The 23406-nt window shown below is 43.1% G+C and overlaps 1 protein-coding gene across 3 annotated transcripts in view; it reads left to right on the forward strand.

Moving 5' to 3' along the window:
* Positions 1-23406, forward strand: part of SVEP1 (sushi, von Willebrand factor type A, EGF and pentraxin domain containing 1) — a 128153-nt gene that overhangs the window by 91423 nt on the left and 13324 nt on the right. For all 3 annotated transcript variants that reach the window (XM_069776420.1, XM_069776421.1, XM_069776422.1), the window contains 15 exons: positions 64-183; positions 974-1150; positions 1939-2023; positions 2338-2529; positions 4516-4683; positions 6601-7273; positions 8686-11465; positions 12729-12954; positions 14076-14231; positions 16085-16148; positions 16870-17043; positions 18051-18224; positions 20152-20325; positions 20989-21165; positions 22059-22229. In XM_069776420.1, coding sequence (XP_069632521.1) covers positions 64-183; positions 974-1150; positions 1939-2023; positions 2338-2529; positions 4516-4683; positions 6601-7273; positions 8686-11465; positions 12729-12954; positions 14076-14231; positions 16085-16148; positions 16870-17043; positions 18051-18224; positions 20152-20325; positions 20989-21165; positions 22059-22229 — 5511 coding nt within the window. The remainder of the gene's footprint in view (positions 1-63; positions 184-973; positions 1151-1938; positions 2024-2337; positions 2530-4515; positions 4684-6600; positions 7274-8685; positions 11466-12728; positions 12955-14075; positions 14232-16084; positions 16149-16869; positions 17044-18050; positions 18225-20151; positions 20326-20988; positions 21166-22058; positions 22230-23406) is intronic.

Below are 23406 nucleotides of genomic sequence, written 5' to 3' on the forward strand. Positions count from 1 at the left end.
TTTAAAGCAGATGCTTATTACAAATAACACCCTCGAGACACTTTTTTTGTTTCTTTTTTGTAGATGTTGATGAATGCGCTGTTGGATCAGACTGCGATGAGCATGCATCTTGTCTTAACACAAATGGATCCTATGTTTGCACTTGCATCCCTCCTTACACAGGAGATGGTAAAAAATGTGCAGGTATGGGAAAGAAAAACATCAGGCTAGCCTTTCCAAGGTTCTGTATAGCCCAGTATCCTGCCTCCCACTGTGCAAGACAGTTGCCTGTAATTGATACCTAGGGAGGGACAGAGCAGGCATGCTTTCATCACCAGGTCATGTTGGCCTGAATGAGGCTGTGATGAAGTGTCGCCTTTTGTTTCTTGAGAACTCACTTCTCCCTGTGGAGACAGCTGTCATTGGGATTCTGCTCCAAGACATACACACATGCAAAATCCTCTTGCACATGAAGCACAAGTGCTGAAGACCTGGGAAGACCGCATGCCACAATGTGTCACTTCTCAGAGCAGAGCTGTGCAGTGAAGAAATATTTGAATACAGGCATCTGAGTAGGACTTGAGCTGCCTGTGAAAACATAAAGCAAGGTAACTTTGCATGAAGATAAGACAGTGGCATAGGCTGGGATAAAAGGTAGCTGAGCCGATTTCATGTTCAGGGCTGGACAGGCTGGAATGGTCTTTCCCTCGCAGAGGTAAAAATGACTGCCAGATGTGTTCACTTCTGACAATGAATGCAAGCTCAGTCACAGAGGGCTCTTCCATATCAAGAGTAGCTTGCTTGTGTGAGTCTTCAGTGCCTGTCATTTAAATACAGAACAGAGAAAAGCTGGTAAGGCTGTAAACTACTTATGAGTGTTTTCCACGTGCTCTGCCTTCCTACGTTCAGAAAATTCCCAAGGATATCTCCTGCAACTTGTTTATAAAACCTGGTACTTAGTTATGTTATTGATAGTTTCTCTCTTCTTCCTCAGAACCAGTGAAGTGCCGTAATCCAGGAAATCCAGAGCACGGTCATTTATATGGGGAAACTTACAGTGTTGGCAGTGAAGTAACATTTTCCTGTGAAGAAGGGTTTCAGCTGACAGGAATGGCGAAGCTTATATGCATGGAGTCTGGACAATGGAGCCACCCAGTACCATATTGTGAAGGTGTGGTTCCTGGGGAGAATACATATTGTAATGTGTACTGTTAGAGAGATGGAAGGGGGAAAGTAATAATGTAGAGCCTTTAGAGACTACAGCAGCTAATGAAACCCTGTCCTAGCAGACCTGCATCTCTGTTGAAGTGTCTTTTGTCTTAAGAGATGTAAGCACCAGTTGGAGCTTTTCCAGCAGTTGTCATATTCATAGCAGTACTTTCTTGTGCAGATTCTCCAAAGTGTCAAAGGCTAGACACATCTCATTTTAATGCAAGCATTAAAAGTGTCTTTCTTCTCCACTCAGCCTCCCGTTTTCAAGGAAGTTGTGGGAACTTAATGTCTTAAAGGTCATTAACTGTGTTTCAGTGGATAAAAAGCAACGAGAGAGGACAAGCTGGTGCATGTACATATACATGGTATAATTGCAGAAATTGTTTCTTTAGAAAACCATAATTAATGAGGTAAAACAACAGGGTAAAATGAAGGGATGACAAAGACAATGTCAAAAAAACCAATTACTTTGTTCATAGGGAGACGTGGCTATGGAGTCCTCTTGACAGTCAAGCATGAGATTTGTAGAACAGTTCCAACTACCTCTTTCCAGTTAGTCCAATTTCTCAGTCAGGTGAAGTCAGATAAAGAGCCCTAAATGTCAGTTACAGCTTAGCCAAGAACCACGTGTTACATAGGGCTTTACACCTCTTCAAATCTATCCAGAGAAAAAAAAGCAAATCCTAATTTTCTGTTCTCTTTTATTTGTGTTGTATCAACCTCTCTTGTGATCCTGTCTTTTTAAAGCTATATCCTGTGGTGATCCAGTTATTCCAGAGAACAGTGCCATTTTGGGCTCAAATTTTACATACCACAATAAGGTGGTGTACAGGTAGGAATTCAATATGTTTGAAGTGCTATATTACTAATGGATTGAGAATCTGGCAACAAATGAGAGTATGGCTGAATTGAGAGAGTGGTTGAAATGAAGGAGAGGAGCAAGATGGGATTAAAGGAATGAAAGACATTTGGTTATAGCTGTGGCTACTCACTAGCAGAGCAGAATGTCTACCCCAGTACTACCTCTCTATGTCCTGCAGAGAAAGATGCTGTAGGCAGGTGTGGATGAAGAGGGGAAAAAGGATGGCTGATTACGTTGTGCATAAAAGGCTCTGTGTTTGATAGCACTTCTTTCTTCTAACACAGATGCAATGATGGATACAACTTAGTGGGTGAAAAGGAAATTCTGTGCCTTGCTAGTGGCATTTGGAATCATCCTCCTCCCTCCTGTGAAATGGTGACTTGCCCTAGCCCACAGGATATCAGCAATGGAAAATACACACTCACTGGCACAACCTACCTTTCCACTGTATCATACACCTGTGACAATGGATACAGGTAAATGCACAAACATTCCTGAGCCAAATGCAGGCAGAATGCTTGCTAGAAGGTCTAACATATTTCTGAAAGAGGCAAAGCTGAGATCATTGCTCAGAAAGATAAAATACTAAAATATAATTTTAAAAGACTTCTTTATATCTTGAAAGGTATGTTCTGTATTCGATCCTAAATTGGAGCACTTCAAGAAGGTTATTCAGTGTTTGCTATACATGTCTTAATGACCTTTAATGTACATATATATGCAATGCTTTCATTTTACTATCAAGCTCAAAGACTTGTTTTGAATATTCAGAAAAATAGTTATCATTTGCCTTTAAATATTATCGTACCCCTACAGCTTTAGTGCATACCCAGTATTATTTTTGCTGTGGTTTTACAATGCCTTTGGTAAAAGAACCTTCTGGAAGTTACTAATTTACTTCTTGAACTCTTTGTGGTAGTTATTTATTCTAGGCTTTTATTCTGTTTTACGTATGTAAGCAATTATATTGGAAACACATTTTTAATATGCCGCAATTAAAAATTAATACAGTAATGCTATATCCAAGGATGTGGCTTTAAGTGCAAGTTTCTGCCTCTCCTGATATCTGCTTGTACCTCTAGCAGATTTACTCTCACATAAGTGATCTCATATGGGCCTGTTCAGGTCTGAATTTTTTCTGTATTTTCCTGCTGCAAGCATTCCTTGTCCAGATGCAGGCAGGTAGGTGAGGTGTGTTTATTTGGTGAATGTTTTAATCATGTTAATACAAATAGATACCTCAGCTGCAGTCCAATGTAGTGTTAAGTCGTAGATCCACAGTGTGGGCTTAACCTATACCCGACTAAACCAGGCAGTGTTTTTACCAATGTCAATGAGTTTTTTGGACATATATGCAGCAAATACCACATCCCTTGTGACCCTTTCCCTTTACCTGTCTAGCGTAGCTTGGTGAGAGACGTCCTCTCTCCTGTGGTTGCCACTCCAGGGGAAGCCCTCCCAAACAGTGTCCCTCTTACACATTATTTCTGAACCTAAGTGTGGACCCAGTCTCTTCCTTCAAGCACCTCTTATGTGCTTTTTGTCTTAAACATATTGCCACAGGTAGGCAGAGCCCACTGCCCTGATAAGGGCCTGTGCCTTATCTGTAAGGGCTTTACAGGTCACTGTTGTTCTCTTCCATTAACGCCTGAGCTCATTTCAGTCAACTAAACACGGGGTTCTAGTAACTATTTGAGACTAAATTGTAGGGAATCAGACAGACCTATGTAGAGCTCTCAGATATGACATGGGACATACCGGGAATCCATAGCCAACTGACATAGCAGCTGGAGGCCAGGGGCTTCACCCAGGGCATCTCAGGGTGGTGTTGAATACCTCTGTTTAGACCACTGAGTCACACCTTTTGTACCAATGCATTGCTGTTTCATCAGCTAAGGAAACAAAAAATACCATCAACTTCAAATGTATGTGGCCATTCACTCAAGCAAAATCTTTTATCTCCTGAAGAACTGAATGTCTTTTTGTAAACAAACCTGAACTGGAGCATTTCCTTCAGTTTTCTGAGTGAAGACAGTTTTTAAGTCCATGAGTGAATCAGGTCTCAGACCAAGGCCTAGTTGCAAGTCCCAAGATTGGCATGGTGTTGATGGCATACAAGTAAATCTTTAAGCTTAAATAAACGCCCCATGACTTTCTTTTGTGGCTTAAAGATGGGCAAAGCTACAGCAGAAGTTTTGTGTGTGTCTGCACAGTGCATTGAGACCCCACGTGAATTCCACCAACTCTCTCTTCAAAATAATTGGAAGACCAGCTTTTTTGACAGCATCAGCAGTGGTTTTTCATGAACAGAGGGTGAGATTCTGGCCTCTACTGAAGTCAGTGAGAGAGTCCCCTTGGTTTGGTTGGGGCCAGGAAGTCAGTGAGAAACAAAGCACCTCCTTCCCTCTCTGTTCCTCACCTGGACTGAAATGGCAGCCTTAATAATGATCTTTGTGTCTCAGCCTTCAGGGACCTTCTGTACTTGTCTGTGCATCTTCAGCGAACTGGAACAGCACACCTCCAGCTTGCAACATTGTCTCTTGTGGATCCCCTCCTGCCATCAAAGATGCAGTCATCAATGGAAATAACTTTACTTTCGGAAACACAGTCTCTTACACCTGTAAGGAAGGGTATGTAGATCAGCACTACTGGACTAATAGGATGAGTAAAACTGGTGCACTGTTTCACAAGTACTTTATAACTGCACACTAATTCATTTTTACTGCTTCTGTCTTAACTCCCTGGAAATTAAATGTGATGGAGATTTTTTTGTGGGCTGTCAAGTTAGTATGGGACACATAGGCATTTCTTAAAGTAGTTTCATGGCAGCTGAATACACTCTGGAGGAGAATGGAGAGGAGTCATGGGGAATGATAGACCAATTCAATTGGAAGCCCTCTCCCTTGGAGTTACTACAGAACTAGAACTCCTGTTGTAAACTCAATGCTCTGATCGTAAAGAATTCCCTATGTCTTTTCGGGCTATAAGAAAGCTGTTTGGTGTATTTTGAGAACTGTCCGTTCCAGTGTTCTAAATTCTGCTTCCGTAAAACTCTTGACTCCTCGTTTATTGGGGTGCATTGTTTTTCTTTGATTTCCATCTACTCAGCTTAGTGACCTTTTCAGACTGTATTTCATCAAAGATGAAGCTCTATTTTGATAATGTCAAGCATGAAGGTAATGCTGGATTCTGATCCTGCAAGAACATTTGCACAAACTTATCTTTACAGCCTGTGAGCAGTCCCATTGAATTACTTGAAACTGTTCTGTCTAAAAGGCAGAGCACATATGTAGAGCTTTTGCCAGGTCAGGCCCTAAGTGACTGGAGGATTTTCTGCTCCTTCGTGATGTAAAAAGATCGATTGCATTTTTCTTATAAACTGGCTTTGCAATATTACTTAAAACATAATTGAAGCAAAGCATCCTTATTCTGTCTTCTTGACTGTATTATGATTTAAAAAGCTGCTTCTCTTCCCTGTGCAAGCGTTTAGAACGGGATAGGACAGCAGCATTTAAAGAGGGTCACAGCTGTCTCTGACAATGAATAGAGTGGATCATATTAAACAGTGGCACATAATAGGCTCTTTTTCTGGAGTCCAGTCATGAGGCTTTGAAAACAAATACTGCAAACAAAACAAAGCACTTTTACAGATGTTTCCATCAAAATCTGAACAACCGGTTTCCAGCCTACAGCTGGAAGGAGTCACTGGGAACTTTGCAGTAGTTATTGTTTCTTTGCTTTTTGTGAGAGCACACCATGGAGATCTCAAAACTGAGGAAGAAGATAGTCACAGGTACTGTGACTATACTGTTTGATGTTTAAGCAGCAGGGTTTTAAGTGGAGTGATGAGCAGCATGGAGTAATGCCTGTCACAGCATCCCAGAGACAGATTAGATAAATACAACTACACCAACAGTAATCACGTGGTAGAATTTCATTGTAAAAGATGATATTTTTTTCTACTCAGCATTAATTTTTTAATTGGCTTTTATAACAATTTTTACAGTGTTTTTTTAGGAGAAGTTGTTACAAAATTATCATGTGCATTATTGGCAAAAGCATCTCTGGGAACTCACTAAGTTTCTCATTGCTTGCAAGTGTGAAAATAGATTGATAAGGCTGATACAGGAACCCAAAAGGCCTTTATGGGCTTTTCATCTCTTTCTTCTCCATTCAGTTCAGCTAAAGGAGAAGAATTTCTCGCTGGGATTGTTTCTTTAAGGATTGTGTGGATTGTCGCAGGACAATACTAGGTTTGTTGTAGTAGTTTCAACCAAAATGGAAGTTCAGAGGTGGTAATCGGTTGGACAGATGAGAGAGAAGCAATATACACAAGGTGTGCTAGGATATCCCTCCTTGTCAGACTTCACCCGTGGACATGTAGGTTTTAAGATTTTCCTTTTGAAGTTGATCATAGCTTTTGTAAAGAACCCTATTCTTCCAGTGTGCTAGCAAGTAAGCTGGTACTGCAGGGGCTTCAGGAAACTGTAGGTAGCATTTGACAATGCTTGTCTTTTTGACTTCCTATGTGGTTTCCTTATCCACAGTTACACGTTAGTTGGCCCTGCAACGATAGAGTGCTTAGCCAGCGGCAAGTGGAGTGTGAACCACCAGCAGTGCCTGGCAGTATCCTGTGATGAGCCACCCCATGTGGAAAACGCATCACCAGAGAGTGGCCACCGCCTCTTTGGTGATATAGCTTATTACTTCTGCTTGGATGGCTACAGCCTGGCTGATAACTCTCAGCTGCTTTGCAATGCAGAAGGGAAGTGGGTGCCTCCAGAGGGCAGGGAGATGCCCCACTGCATAGCTGATTTCTGTGAAAAGCCATCCACCGTCTCATACAGCATCCTGGAGTCCATTAGTAAAGCCAGGTTTGCAGCTGGCTCCATCGTGAGCTTCAAGTGCATGGAAGGCTTTGTTCTGAACACTTCAGCCAGGATCGAGTGTCTTCGAGGGGGCCAGTGGAATCCTTCTCCTTTGAGCATCCAGTGCATCCCCGTTCGCTGTGGAGAGCCTCCCCAGATTAGCAATGGCTATGCCAGTGGAGCCAACTACAGCTTTGGAGCAGTGGTGGCTTACAGCTGCAACAAGGGGTTCTACATCAAGGGAGAGAAGAAGCGGACCTGTGAGGCCACTGGCAACTGGAGTGGCAGTTTGCCTACATGCCACCCAGTGTCTTGTGGAGAACCACCGCAGCTTGCGAATGGCTTTCTTAAGGTACAGAGTGAGTTTTCTCATCTGCCTGGTACCATAGCAAACTGAATATGTCTTCACAATTGCCGCTGTTGGGGTTTTCTTTCTTCTGTTTTGCTCTCTTGTTAAAATTGAGGAAGCACGTGACTGAATGGAATAAGCAAAGGGAAAAATGGGTGGATTTGCAGCAGAATCGTGTCTGAAAAACATGGACACTTCCATGGGATTTCCTATCTTAAAGTGGGTTTTCAGTTAGGAGATTCAAGATGCCATATGACAATCAGTTGATTTCCCTTAATGTCTTACTCTTCATTTTTTTGGTCCATGGGTGGCTTTCCAGTGCCATCTGGAGACATTTGAAGTACTGTTGCCAGTTGACAAGCCTTGCTCTTTTCAATGCTATGAAAAAAACACTGATTTGCAATAGGTAAATCACCTTGAGATAATTTCTGTCCTTTTGATGCAAGCACACTTCTTTACTGAAGTCAGAACTTCCCTTTCCTTATCAAATTACATTGCAACAACTCCTTAAGTTAAAAATCCCCTTGTAGCAGCCCAAACCTGTAACAACTACTTAACTTGTGTTGTGCTTTGATGCACAAGGGTAATATTGTGATAAGGAAGATCAAAACCACTATTGTAAAGATATCCCTTTGAATTTTTAAAGCATTTTTCTTCTGAACATCCCCCCTCCTTCCTTAAATCTAGCCACCAGGGAATCTGCATTTGCTAAAAACTGGGGGGGGGGGGGGTTGCATCCCAGTTCATACATGGGCTTCCAGCAGTAATAGCAACAATTTCTGTTCAGACTCCCACACAGATACATCCTCTAATTAATGCATATCACTCTGTGTTGTCTTCCTTAGGTAGGGTCACTCCTCCAGATATTCTTTCCAGTTAGAGACATTTTTTGAGTACTTCAGTCAGAGCTCAGCCTGCAACTTTGAGGTGCTTCTCAGCTGCCTGCTCAAGACCCTGCAGCTGTATATGTGGCAATTATAAACGTCTCCTAGTAGTAGTACATCTGAGTGCTCCAGCCTTGCATACATCTGTAAGCTAAAGAATCACAACAGGCCATTGCGTGGCAGCTTCTCCTGACCCATTTCTTTTCTGTCTTCCTGTCTACACATCTTTTGGCCTCATGGGTCGAGCAGGCGGAAGGCAGAAGAAATGTTTTCTAGCTTTTACCTTTTAAGCCTTGAATTTTCTGTTTTCTTTTGATGGTGCTCTCAGATTTTCTGACAGCAGAGTGCATCATTTGAGGCAAGACATTTTATGTCAGTTATTTGCATTCATTCCTTCGCAGACAGCCTTCACTGCTGTCTGGGATTCAGCTAGAAGCTAGACCTAGAGAACACAAGAAATTAAATCAGCCTCCTGTTGCCCCAATCATGCATCTTCATTTCAGACATGTCCCCATCTTATCTGTTTTGCAGGAAACAACGGGACGCTTCTTCGAGAATCAGGCAAATTATCAGTGTGAGTCTGGCTACCAGATGACAGGGAGCTCAGTGTTTATCTGCCAAGCCAATCGGCAATGGTACAGTGAATCACCTCCTTACTGTGTTCCCCTCAGCTGTGGAAAACCACCACCCATCCAGCATGGCTACTCTAAGGGAGAAACTTTTGATATGGGCTCCAAAGTTGAGTTTTTCTGTGATGAAGGCTATGAACTGATTGGAGATGTTTCTTGGACATGTCAGAAGTCTGGGAAATGGAGCAAAAAACAAAGCCCAAAGTGTGTGCCAACAAAATGTCCAGAACCACCCTTGGCAAAAAACCAGCTGGTCTTGAGGGAAGTGACTTACCAAGTCGGTGTTGTACAGTTCTCCTGCAAGGAGGGTTATGTTTTGCATGGCTCCTCTGTACTGAAATGCTTGCCCTCCCAACAGTGGAATGATTCCTTTCCTTTCTGCAAGGTTGTACAGTGTCCTGCACCTCCATACATCCCATTTGGTGACCCCTTGACTTCGTCGCTTCATTTTGGTAGCACTGTGAAATACATCTGTGTAGATGGGTTTTTGCTGAAGGGCGAGTCTACCATCAGATGCCAGGCTGATGGCTCATGGAGCTTGCCTTTGCCAGAATGCATTCCTGTGGAGTGCCCCCAACCGGAAGAAATTCAGAATGGCATTGTTGATGTGCAGGGCCTCACCTTCCTTAGCACAGCCCTCTATACATGTAAACCAGGCTTCGAACTGGTGGGAAACACGACTATCCTCTGTGGAGAAGATGGCCAGTGGCTTGGAGGAAGGCCAGCTTGCAAACCTATTCAATGCCCAAGGCCTAAGAAGATCCTCAATGGCAAATACTCATTCACAAACTTCCATTATGGGCAGACTGTTAGGTACTCCTGTGACAGAGGTTTCCAGCTGCAAGGGGAGGAAACGCTGAGATGCCTAGAGACAGGAGAGTGGAGTACAGAGGTTCCCTCCTGCAAAGCCATAAATTGCCAGCCCCCTCAGCCCATCGAGAATGGCTTTGTGGAGGGTGCAGATTATAGCTATGGGGCTATGGTAATTTATAGCTGTGTGCCAGGCTTCCAGCTGTCTGGCCTTGCCATGCAGACCTGTGAAGAATCAGGCTGGTCTAGCTCCACACCAGCCTGCCTCCCAACAGACTGTGGCCTGCCTCCTCACATTGACTTTGGGGAGTACGTGCAGGTGAGACATGGGGAAAGACGTTCTGACCAGGAGAGTGTTACAGAGAGTCCCTCCCTTTCGCATATGTTACTGGCTGACAATTTGAAAGACTTCAGAAGTTCACTGAAGGAAGACAGTGCAATGCAGCTCACAACTTTCTTATTTGGAACTATCATTTTATACACATGTTACTCTGGCTACGAGCTGCTGGGAAACCCTGTTCTAGCTTGCCAAGAAGATGGGGCTTGGAATGGCACTGCCCCCACCTGCGTTTCAATAGAGTGCACCTTGTTGTCACCCCCAGAGAATGGTTTTTTACATTTCACTGAGAACACGCTCGGTAGCGCAGTGCAGTACACCTGTAAGCCAGGCTTCACACTTGTTGGCTCCGACACACGACTATGTTTGCCAAGTCGGCAGTGGAGTAACACTGCTCCATACTGCAAAGCAGTAACATGCAACTCACCTACCCAGCTTATGAATGGAAACATAAGAGGGGAAAACTACACGTATGGGAGTGTCGTCTATTACGAGTGTAATCCTGGATACCAGTTAAATGGCCCCACAGAGAGGAGGTGCCAAGAGAACCAGAAATGGGGTGGCAGTGAACCTCTTTGCATTCCTGTTTCCTGCAGCCCACCATCAGTTTTGGAGAATGGTCAGGTGACTGGAGAGGAGTACACATTCCAGAGACATACAGAGTACAGCTGCAATGAAGGTTTTGTGTTAGATGGGGACAGGAGTAGGGTCTGCCTTGCAAATGGAAGCTGGAGTGGAATTGCTCCAGTTTGCAAAGCTGTAACCTGCCCTGTGCCCCTGCCCCTTCCCAATGGGAGAACTAGTGGCTCAGATTTTGGCTTTAAGAAAGAAGTGCACTATCACTGCAACGAAGGATACAGCCTGCAAGGAGTGTCTATGCTTACCTGTCAGAGTGATGGTACCTGGGATTCAGAAGCTCCACACTGTGAGCCAGTTATTTGTGGACCTCCTGAGGACATCTCCCATGGCTTTCTGAATGGCTCAGGCTTTACCTATGGGGAATTTGCCCAGTATGTGTGCTTCCCTGGTTATGAGCTGCATGGCAATCCTTTACGGCAATGTTTGTCCAATGGTTCCTGGAGTGGAAGCCTCCCATCTTGCCTACCCTGTCTGTGTCCCACACCACAGATTCAGAATGGGTTCGTTCTTGGTACAGATTTCAGCTGTGGGAAGAGTGCTCAGTTTCAATGCCTGGAGGGCTTCAAACTGCTAGGGCCTTCTGAAGTCACCTGTGAGGCTGCTGGCAAGTGGAGTTCTGGGTTTCCTCGCTGCGGGCAGATTTCCTGTGGCTCTCCACCCATCATCCCCAACACATTTATCAACGGGAGCAGCTCTGCAGATGAGAACACCATCATCTACACCTGCTTGACAGGTTTTGTCATGCGGGGGAGTCCAGAACTGACTTGTGTGGAGACTGGTGTCTGGAAGAAGCCATACCCAAGCTGTGAGCTGTTAAGCTGTGGCCCACCACCTTCTGTCCCAAATGCAGAGGTTCTTGGCAATAGTTACACCTATGGGAGCAAAGTCCAGTACAGGTAAGAATGCTGCTGCCATTCTGTTTCCATAAAAGCTCTGAAGGAATGAAGATGGAAGGTATGAAGATGGAAGGTATGAAGATAGAAGGTTTATGCACCCTCAGTTAGTGCAAGTTTTTAAAAGACCTGGAAGAAAAGTTATGCCCTATCATGTGCTCAGATTAACAAAGCCCATGTTCCCATGCACATATAAAATATTATTTGGACTACTGTCAGAACTCCAGCAAGGTATTTCAGCCTGTTGGGCTGCACTCCTCCACCACCTTTAGTTTCCCATTCCCCTTTGTGTTCCTCTCCTCCTCCTCTGAAACACTGGTCTGGACATTCAGGTTTTCTTAGCAGGTGGCAGTAACAGTCAGTGGAGTGTGCAATTTTTCTCCCGTTTTGGCATCCCACTTTTGTCTTCCTTCTGCTTCAGGTGCCTGTTGTAATACAGAAAGGCTGATCTCCCTCTTGTCCCATTTTCTGTACTGCAACACTGCACTGTCAGCAGGCGTTGCTGATGTGAAGTTACTCCTTTGTCCAGTATGAGAGAAGGGGGGTTTTGTTAATTTCCTGAAGTGTGCACACTGCAGATCTCTTTCTCCAAGGTGAGGAATTCCTTGGCAGAAGAGGAGATGGGGTTTTGGCAGTAAAAGCAAATATTGGTATGGGACAGAACTGGGAGATGGCATGTGGATTTATTTAACAATATCAGTCATTTCCATGCATCTTTAACAAGGTGAAGGGGGTGCTTGTGTCTGCCTTTCTACAAGTGAACCCACTTGTGCAAGCCAGTTGAGTTGCTCTTGGTGAAGCACCATGTGGAACAGAATGAATCAGCCTTAAGTGTCTAAGCAAATGGCCTGTGGTCAGCCTAAGGCTTGGTTTGTTCTTGGAAGAAAGTGAGATCATCTTTAGAACTGCTTGGCACTCACACACTGTTTACCTAACCAAAAGCCCTCCTTGCAAAGGGAAGGGCAGTGCAGGAACTGCACTAAAGCATTCAGTACCCTCCAAGCACTAAAGCCATCAACTCACTTTCCATTATGGTGCTGCAGCAGCATGAAGCAACTGGAGATGAAGTCTGAAGCTTCCAGCTCTTGCAACAGGATAAGCTCAGTCCAGGCATGCTTCTTACAGGGTTGCCTTGAAATAACAGAGAAATCCTAAGGTGTGCTTATGAACAACTAATGCTGAAAAATTACTGCCTGAATTCAGAATTTATGGGTTAGCTCATCCCCAGCTGTGTCTCTGTGGTCAGGACTTCATGCTGTGTTGCAGATGCCTGGAAGGCTACACAATGGTGACAGAGGTGGATGTATGCATTTGCCAGGAAGATGGACAGTGGTCTCCTCAAATTATTTCCTGTTGCCCCAGAAAGTGTCCACTCCCGGGAAATATCACCCATGTAATTGTACCTGGGGACAACTTCATTGTGAACACAAACATCACTTTGTCATGTGTAGAAGGCTATACTCTGGTGGGAGCAAGCACATCTACATGCAAGGTATAGTGTTATTTGCTCTGTTTTATTTTGCCAGCTTCACTGAATTCAAGAGTCCTCCTCATGCCCTCGTTAGCTCTTAGCCCTTAATTGCACACAACAAAAAGACTTAAAGTATGTCCTGCAATATGTAATATGCTTCCTTGTTGCCCAGTAAGAGCAATTAGTTTTCCATGCATAGATTTTCAGAACTAGAAATTACTGATTTCTTCTTGCATTGAAAAATAATGCTGTCCTTTAGAAAAGCATTCCTTTTCTCACATTTCAGGGAAATATGTCCAAGATTTTAAAAAATTATGTCGAAGATTTCTGCTGTGTTTTGAAGATGGTGTGCAGAGAATAACACCTATCTTTTTCCCCAGAATAACAGGCAGCACACATTTTAATCCACTGCCAAGCAGCAGAAACTTGAATCCTTTGTATGTTGAAGAGCAAACATCCTCATCAGTTCTTCTAGTAACCTCTTGTCACATTAGCTGTGGACAACATTGACTTAAGCTTGTAAATGGACTCTTTAAATTTAGTCAGTAAGTCTGCTCATATGAAAAAAGCTAGGCATGCATGTTTCTGCAGAATCAGCACTTCATAAGGAAAGGTTTTCTCCTTATTTTGCTGTTTCAAATATCTGTGGAAGTAGGAGTAGGTGTGTTTGATGAGCATCTCTTCAGATACTGGACTTCCCTTAGAGAGCCTGGGAAGGCAGCTGAAGCACTTAGTCATGGTCTTAGACATTCAGCCAGGAGAGAAGTACAGAACGTAGAATCAGGAAGCTATAGTTTTCATTCTAATCCTGATGTGTTCCCTGAGCTATTAGGTGACGTTGTACAAGTGAACTTGCTTTTCCAAGCTTCTGTTTACCCATTTACTTTTTGTTCCTTCTGTCTTTTAAGTCTAAGCTGAACAATTCTGCCAAAGGTGAGCTCCAGTCTATGTTGACATCTTAAAAGTGTTACTTTAAATTACTGAGTTTTATTAAGGATTACACAGACAATACTACATTAACCACATCTGTACCCCCACAGCCATTGGGTGCTTCTACTATGATTTTCCTAACTTTTTCATTTAGATATGAATTAAGCATATAAAGTGGTGCCTTCACACTTTTAATTATATTTATTTTTCAGGAGAGTGGCGTTTGGGTGCCACCATTTTCTGATGACATCTGCATTCCTGTGTCCTGTGGGACCCCAGAGACTCCAAAGCATGGATTTGTGGTTGGCACTAAATACAATTACAAAGACGTGATTCTTTATAAATGTGATTCTGGCTATGAATTACAAGTAAGCAAGCTCAAATCACCACTTTAAACCTTTAGTTGTCATTTTCAGTTCTTGTGTGATAAATGTGAGAATGTATTATGTCTGGTCCATACTGATATATTCCCTTAACTGCCACAGAAGTTGGATATCTGCCGGTGGTGGTGTTATTGTCTGTAGAATGCTCCTGCTATGTCTGGGATAGTCTTTGAATGACTTAAGGGTATAATTGAAGCAAATATAAGCATCCTGTTCAGAGATACATGTTCAGCAGATACCTTTCAGTGTTGGTTTGTTCTTTTTAACAGAAGGTTGTTTCAGCCCTCTGCAAATACAGCATTATATATACTTGTGAGCATAAATCATGGAAGAGTTAATTTCTCAGGTATTGCTCTCTTGAACTGGTTTTCTGGTCAGAGTTAGTCTGCATTCTTCCCTTGATTTCATAATGTCTCTAGCATTATGTCTGCTGCATTGTGCCTTTCAGACTCAAAGCTCCTGATAAAGTCCGCTGCCCTCAGTTCTATGACATTGCTAGATGGTATGAAAGTGGTATCTCTTGTTTTAGTAAGACAAAGGGATTCCAGTTTGTTCAATAGCAGCTTTATTCCCTGATGGAGAAAGGAACAAAGTTATTTTCTGACAATTGTTTTTATTATGAGCATTGCGCTCTTATCCCCACCTGAGCTCTGGAGCAGCACTGCTGTACCATTATCAGGACTCAGGCAAGCCAATTCAGGTGTGTTTTCAAAAGCTGTAGTGAATTCAGAAATGAAAGTATGTTGCTGAGTCACAGCATGGCCTCCACGATCCCAGGTGATGGCAGAGTAGGGCAGTCATGTCCAGAGGCATGAGGTGGTGAGGTGTCTCCAGGGCAGAGGCTGGCTTTTAACGCTGTGTTTTGTGAGTATCGAGCAGAATGCAGGATTGTGCTTCCTTTGTACTGTCATAACACCAATAATAAATTAAAAACTTCATGCGTGTAAATAGAGAATGCTTAGGTAACAATAGATTTAATTTGCATTATGTTGCCACATATGTAATATCACTGGGGATGGAGGGGTGAGTTGGTATTTAGACAGATAAGTAGCATTGCTGTTTCAAGTAATTTTTGTAGGTCATAAGCCAGTGCTTTCATACGGTAAAAAGTCCTTCTAAGCTTTGTATTCCAGCTTCGCCCCCTAGCGTCAATCTGTCTCCCTGCTGTTGAAGAGAAGGCCTTTTTTTCCTTCAGGAAGCGAGGTGTGCTGGGTGTGATGCCGTACAACACTCATGTCAAACAGCTGTCCTTGTCAATGGGTTTGCTTTGTAATGAAAGTACATTACTTCAAGGGACAAATTTATATGTTGTTCTCCATGTATTGGAACAAAATAAGAAATAAATCCTGGGTTATTAGACTGGCTGTAAAGCCTGTACGTAAGAAAGAAATAACATTATTTATAAGCAAATTTAAAGAATGAATGTTTGGGATGTGGACAAAATCAGCACATTAAATTTATAAAACACTGTTGTTGAGAAAAATACTAGTTAGATTTTCTATGAGTGAGTCCTGGAAGGAGAAAATTTGTTGTTGTAACACATTCCTGGGAACAAGAATGGTAAAACTGACAAGAAAGGGGATACTCCAGGGAGAAGGGCAAGATAACTGACTACCTGGCCCCACAAATTTTTGGTTTATAAGTAATACCCATCACTTTGCAGGAAGGAGTTCTGCCCTAAATTCTGCTAGTAGACTTGCTCCATGGCATTTAACTATCTCTTTATGTGGGTTGCACATGGTGGGAAAACGTCCTGGCCTTGCTGGATACTAGAGTTGATGCAAGAAACAAGTTGACTAAGTAAAGTTGTTCTTCAAGAGTTTTCTTCTTTTTCACAGGGTGATGCAGAACGGACTTGCCGAGAAGACAAGCTTTGGAGTGGCACAGTGCCAGTGTGCAGAAGTATGTTCCATCTGAATTTATTACTTAATGTTGGTCAAGGGTGATTTTACACAACAGAAAACACTAATATTCATTTTGCTTTATAACTCATACTGTCTGCATTTGCCTGAAAATTTTTGGTAAGTACCACTGATAACAGCCTGGAAGAGTTGCAGAATTGCTGGTGTGTGCCAGTAATAGTGTAAAGGAAATCACTATGCCATTCTGCCTTGCTTCTGTATCCCTAAGAAAGCTGTGCAGACAGCTTCCAAGTTTAAATAGTTCTGACACCTGAGGTCATGATTTCTGGGGTTACTGAGGGCCTCTGAACACATTAGTTGCCAGGAATCACAGGTACTTAGCATCCTTGAATGTTAACTCTGTGGATACTCATTCTCAAAGGTACTTCACTTCTGCAAGATGTCTGATGCCTACTGACTGCAGTGCCAAAATAGGAGTTGTCTGTATGACTACATACATGGACTTCAGCTGTTGGCTGTAAGTGGCAACAGTGGAATTTTCTGAGGCTCCTGCCAGCACAGCTGCAACAGATTTTGTCTTTTAGCAGGAACTGAAAGCGCCAAGCATGATACTGTTCTGCTACTTAGGGGCAAATATCTGGGAATGCCCAAATAAACGCTGTGTTCTTCCCTTGTTTCTCAGAGTAAAACCTGTGGAGGATCTGTGGACAGGACAGGCCATATGCATTATGTCTGACTGCAACATATTCTTTACGTTATAGGAGTATCATGTGGACCCCCAGACATGATAGAAAATGGATCTGTTCAGGTAGAGGAGTTCCTGTTCGGCAGTGAGGTTTTTTACAGCTGTGACCCTGGATTTGAGCTGCAGGGACCAAGCCGAAGGATTTGCCACGTTGACAAGAAGTGGAGCCCCTCCGCCCCTTCATGCATGCGTAAGTAGCAAGCAGAGCAACATGGTGGCAGTTTTCCAAGAGAGCAGGGGAACAAACTGAGAGAGTGTTTTTGCTGGCTTCCTCCCAGTCTCCCCCTCCAGCTGGAGGGCTGTAACAGGAGGAGCCAGAGGAAAAGCCAGCAGAGAAGTTCTCACTGGCAGTTCCTCTCTGATCTGAAGGGAGCTCCTTTTGGCACATTAAAATGACACAAGCTTAGAGTTGTGCTCAGGTCAGTAGGGGAGGAGTGTGGCCTGCTGTATTTGATTTGCCTTGCATTGTGGTGTGCAGGGCCTTGGACATCATGTGCTGGGATGGCTCATCTCTGCCTTGCCAAGGCTAATACATCCTGGCCACTCTGTATGTCTGGAGATCAAGACTCTGCTCCCTAGGATCAAATCTTGGCTCACTGTGCAGGAGAAGGGGATTAATTGTGGGAGCATAGAAAGAAGGATTTATAACTTACTTCATACAGCTTATAAATAAAATGCTAAGATTTTATAGTCTCTACCAGTAAATCATTTCCCATCTTCTCATGGTGATGTCATAGTCCTACTTCTTGTATTCTTCTCTCTCACCTTTGACCAATTTGCCTGGTCTCCACAGTAAGTGTGGGACAGGGGGCAAGATCCTTCTTAACTATGGTCATTTTTCTTGGGGACATCTTGAGATCACCTTCTACTGTACAGGGAGCAAAGGAGGCTGCAGATGTACCCTCTGGCCTGCTCAGAAGAAATATTCTGGATCGCTCTGATTAAACACACCTCATAGCTTACAACACCACCAGATATGTTTGGGCCCATTCTCTCTCAGGTACCTGCAGCCTGAACTCTGGGAGAGAGGACAGGCAAAGCATTGTATAACCGTTCTCCGTATAATATTTCACAGCTTCTTTCTTCCCATCTTTCCATTAATTCAGTGTGTGAACAGAGCTGTCAGACAGTGTGTAACACATAGACAGAATGGCCTTCATTGTCTGTATAAAACCAAAATGTTTTCTCCTCTCCTAGGAATTACTTGTGGGCTGCATCCCTCAATAGAAAAAGCAGAGGTCATTTCTACAGGAAGCACATACAGAAGTAATGTAACCTTTGTGTGCAACTCTGGATACCATCTTGTTGGACCCCAGAATATCACATGTCTTGCCAATGGGAGCTGGAGTAAACCCTTGCCATTGTGTGAAGGTAACTGTTTGGTTTCATGGCCTGGCAGATTCCGATCTGGGATAAGCAATAGCTCCTCACTTATGCATGCGTATCATATGATCCAGGCATTGAGCTGCTTTTGGGAAACAGTTCTGTAATGTGCATTAAAAATGGTGCCTGAAAAATGAAATGTGTCACAAGGAGCACTGCCTGTTACCAAGCCAGAAAGAGCTTAGACATCATTTTTCCTAAAGTTTTAATCTGCACTTTAACAAACTTAAGAAGAGGTTACTTACCATCTCAGAAAATCAAACCCCTAACAAAAGATGATGGACTGTGAGGACAAGTGACTTTTCTCCCAGCAGCCTTCCGTAGTCAATTAAGTCTATATTCTTTTTCTGAACTTTGGGACCCAAGGACAGTATCAACAGCTCAGCCTTTAATCTCCACACTCTTCACATGAACAAACACCATGAATGCACGATATGTACCATTTTGCAAATCACTGCTTTGAGGTGCTGCCTCAGTTGGTCCTGTTACTCACGTCACAAAGCAGAATGAGTGCCGAGCAAGAACTGTCTGTGTCATATGGATTGGGCAGTAGTGGGTGGAAGCAAGGCTGTCAACACAAAAACAGAACAAAAACTTAAGACCCCAAGTTTGAACAGATGGTCAGTATTGTTGGATGACTCTGTCCAAAATATAAAGCGTATAGAAGCTTACTAAATTGCAGTATCATTAACCTTTAAGTACGAGTATTCTCCATACCTGGCCTCTTTGCCATGAAAATACAAAGTCTGAGCTTCACGCTTTTCTTTTCCTCTTAGAAACACACTAGTTCATTTCTTGCCCATTGCACTTCCTTTCAAGCTGTTCTTGTCCTTGCTGCGTATACCTCAGGTCTCCCAAGCTAGACTCTAGACCCAGCGTCCTGCTTCTTTTCATAGTTGCTCCTGACATTCTTACATGGAGCTGACATGCCAATGTCTCCACACCCAGCCATGCACACAGATTCAGAGAGGTCCAGCATGCTGTGATAGCTTCATCAAAGTAAGACAGATAATGATCTTCCACTCAAGGCAGGTGTTAGGTTCCTGTCACCAGAGCCATGAAAACTGCGTGAGGGATAGGGATCATCAGATGCAGTGTTGGGCAACCACACAATACACAGATCACTGTGCACTACAGTGGTGTAATGCTTTGCAGACCTTATAGTAGCAACCTGGAAAGTTGATAGGGGACATCTGCATCAGAGAGGAGGTCTGTAGTACCTAGCCAGGCACCTAAGAAAAGTCACACACTGGCAGTGCTGAACAGATGTCAAGAAGACCATCTTGAACAAGGTTGAGCACAGACACTTCACCAGTTCCTCTCTTCCTCTTGCCTGTGTGTCTGATAGTTTAATCTTCAGACCATTACACAGACCACCTAGTAAAATAAAATGGAAAATGGGATGCAGAACAGTCTCTTGTGTAGCAGTGGTAACCCAGCTTGGACTGTCTGCCTGCTGGCTTCAGAAACACAGCTAAGAATCTTCAGGGGAGCAATTAGTTAAGTGTTGGCATCTTGCACCAAACCCATCCTGCATCTTATCTGGTATTTCTAGTCAGCTGAAAAGGAAGGTGCAAAGGGCTGCAAGTTTCTGGGGTGTCTCTCAATGGCAAGAACGAACCATTTCCATGTTCTGCCCCAGTATGAAGTAATAAATGTGTTCTCTCCTCCCCAGCACTGCCACATTTTGCTGACCTGAAAAACATGGAGCTGTGGCTTTTCTTCATCACTGGGAGGAGCTCCTTCCCTAGCTGGGCTATATTTGCTTCCCAGGGCTACTGAGCTCTCCCTCAATGCTCTTCATGATTTATTAGTCTGTGGTTGTTACTTTAAACATACTTTGTGAGTAATTCAGGAATTGTTGGAACTCCAGCTCTAATATCAAGCTGAATTAATGAGAGCTCTTCCTTTGCAGAGACCAGATGCAAAGTTCCAGTTTCCTTGCTGAATGGGAAGGCAATTTATGAAAACAATACAGTCGGCAGTACAATAGCATATTTCTGTGAGAGGGGTTACAGCTTGGAAGGGGAGCCTGCAGCAGAGTGCACAAGAGATGGAAGATGGAGTAATCCCTTGCCTCTCTGTAAACGTGTGTGTTTGCTTTGTAATGAAAAAGTGGTCTCAATTCGTAAGCACTAAAGGCTACACTGCTCTTCATTTAAAATGACAGTAAACGAGAGCAAGTTCTGCAGATCTTTGTGGAAATGTCCTGTAATTTTCTTCTGGAGTGGCCATGAGCAGAATATGTCACTTGTAGTTTAAAAATTGGTTTGGCCTACTTTGGGAGATTTGTTGGTGTGAATCCCCTTTTACAGAGAACAAAGGGAGCAGTTACTGAGACGTGTGAAAGCATTAGCTTTTCTGAGTATATTTTATTGACAGTAAAAGAATGGGCTGTGTTCTGCGTAGCTCCCTTTAGTTGGAAAGCTGACATAAAATGGAGTCAATTGTAGTCAACCACTTGTTGTATGAGCAGCAGGTGAGAGAAAAATTAGGAGCAGAAGGCAAAAGGGAGACCTTATTGTCGTCTACAGTTGACTATTGGGAGAATCAAACTTTTTATTATTATTTGATCACCCAAATCTGATAATTACATAAAATTACAAATTGGACTTGTGTGCAGCATCCATTTCTGTTGTTTTTCATATGATTTGATTTTGAAATTTGGAGAAACTATTCTAAAGTATTCTCTTCCCTCCTTCCATCCCTTTTTTGTCCCTCTTCTTTTCCCTCACACCCTTTCTTTGAACAGCAAACCCTTGTCCTGTGCCTTTCATAATCCCAGAGAATGCCCTTCTATCTGAGGTGGATTTTTATGTTGGTCAGAACATATCCATCAGGTGCAGGGAAGGCTACCAGCTGAAAGGGCAGTCTGTGATCACCTGTAATGCTGATGAGACCTGGACTCCAGCAACAGCTAAGTGTGAAAGTAAGTACATGAGGTGCAGTTCTGCAGAGGCTTGGTACTTTCCAGAGGTCTGGTGACCACAGCTGTATCACACAGGAGTGTGACAGCACAGACATGTCAGCAGAGCTCTCCACTTAGATGCAGTTATTCTGGAAGAAGAAAGCTTTTGTCTGCTATTGCCATTTGGAGAGGTGGGTCACTCCAAGAGATTCAGGCACATAAAGCTGACCTAAGAAGCTCTACAGAAGAGCTGTTTGTTTGTTCTTTCTTACAGAGTTGTTTCTTCAAAAGGATCCAGAATATGTCTATGTGGGTTGGTGCCCCAAGAGCATTCATCCTACTATCTATTAGGCCCTACTGTAATTTTCTTCTCAATTTACCTTTTGCAAGCACTGGAGCTGGGATTGGTTGTTGGATAACCTAAATATCCTGAGAATTATTCCTGTGAGGTTATGGGTGATGAGACAAGAGTTGTAGGGAGAGGTGCTGCCTTTTATTGTATTTATTGACACTGACAGAAGGCATAGTGTCCTTTTGCAGGCATGTCTGAAAGCTTTTTGGCTTCTTGCAAGCAATATTGTTTAGTTCAGACAATGATATCATCTCACTCTACAAACCCAGTCTCATGTATATCCTGGGATCATCTGAAAGTTTCTGGTCTATATGGTGGATACAGCCATTGTTGAGTTACTTAAAACCACTGTTCCTGGCCAACTCTCTGCTCACTGGGTGTACGTACAGGTTTTCCCTATGAGTATCTGCACCATGAAGAAGTCCTACTTACTGATTTCCCATCACAGGTTTCTCTCTGGCACCTCCCAGGTCTTTTGTGCAAAGCGCTGTGTCTAGGGTTAGAAACTGTATCATGTAGGCATTGCAGCTCAGCAACCTCTTGGTGATTTCTCTTTGTCTAGAGATATCTTGTGGACCCCCAGCTCACATAGAGAATGCTCTGGTTCGTGGTAGCTTCTATCAGTATGGAGACATGATCACCTATTCATGCTACAGTGGGTACATGCTGGAGGGGCCACTGCGGAGTATTTGCTTAGAAAATGGAACATGGACAACACCACCTACCTGCAAAGGTAAGTCTGTTTATGAACAGAAGCATATCTTAACTTGCACGGAGGTGTCATCCTAGCTGCAATAAAAATGACAGTGAAATTTTTGCTAGTTCCAGTGCAGTCATGGTTTCACCCAAGGCATTTAAATTGCAGGCTGTTGCTTTATTTCCAGGTGAAAGAGAGGGCTTCCACAATTTTTCTCTTTAGTTCTTGATAATCTTACAGTTTCTTTTGCTACAATGTTGTATCCCACACCTAAGATCCTCTCTCCTCCCATCTTTTCTGAGAAAGTGACAGAACCAGTCATCTTTCTGACATGCTAAGCTGTTTCAGATAAGCACTACCAGTCAGTTTTTCACAAAGATCAAGCACTGCAGAAAACAAAAGTAAGAGATCCAGTGGGTGCTTAGTCTCTCACTGTGTTTAGAGCTTCACAGCTCCTGCAAATTGTTTTGCAATAAAATACTTAAGGATAGGTTGATAGAGCTCACTAAATAATACACAGTAAGTACTGCAGAAAATTCATGTGTTTAACCAAATATCAAAGACGAAGTCTAACCTTGCGACCCTTGGCATACCAGCAGGAAAATGTCACTTTTTGGTTTGTTGAGCTAAAAAACTCATTTGTTTAAATTACCCAGAAGGGCTTATCTGCAGAACACTGTCAAACACATGTCCTGTTTGCAACACCATGGAATCTACTGGGACTGTTCAGAGGGAAAAGTATGAGGGAAAATTATTTCAAAAAATGACGTGATGAGGTGGACAAATGATCAGGGTGTAGTGCAGGAAAACAAAGCAGAATAACCTGCCTTTTGGTGTATTAAGGGAGAGGAATAACAATTCCGCCCCCTCTTTTCACCTAAAAGGGGAACTAGAAAGGACTAAAGATGTTTCTGACAGGACTGACCTGTGTTTTCGTGACACATGTCAAAATAATCTTTCAAAACTGCTTTATAATTCATTTGAGGGATTTGCCTAACAAAAGGCCTACAGGACCCAAGCCTTTGTGGTCTACATCAGAAGCAACATGAAAGTACTTTTTGTAATGACTCATGCTGCATTTCTTGGTTTTGGCTCTGTGAGTTGATTATTAATGTGTCCTAAGCCTGCTTGAAATGTTCTGGCCTGGTTGAACAGGTTAGTTAACGTAAATATTATAATTAAAAAGCAGACTTCGTTAGCTGCTTTGGGAGAG

This window comes from Haliaeetus albicilla, chromosome Z (genome assembly GCF_947461875.1).
Source record: "Haliaeetus albicilla chromosome Z, bHalAlb1.1, whole genome shotgun sequence".
Taxonomy (NCBI): Eukaryota; Metazoa; Chordata; class Aves; order Accipitriformes; family Accipitridae; genus Haliaeetus; species Haliaeetus albicilla.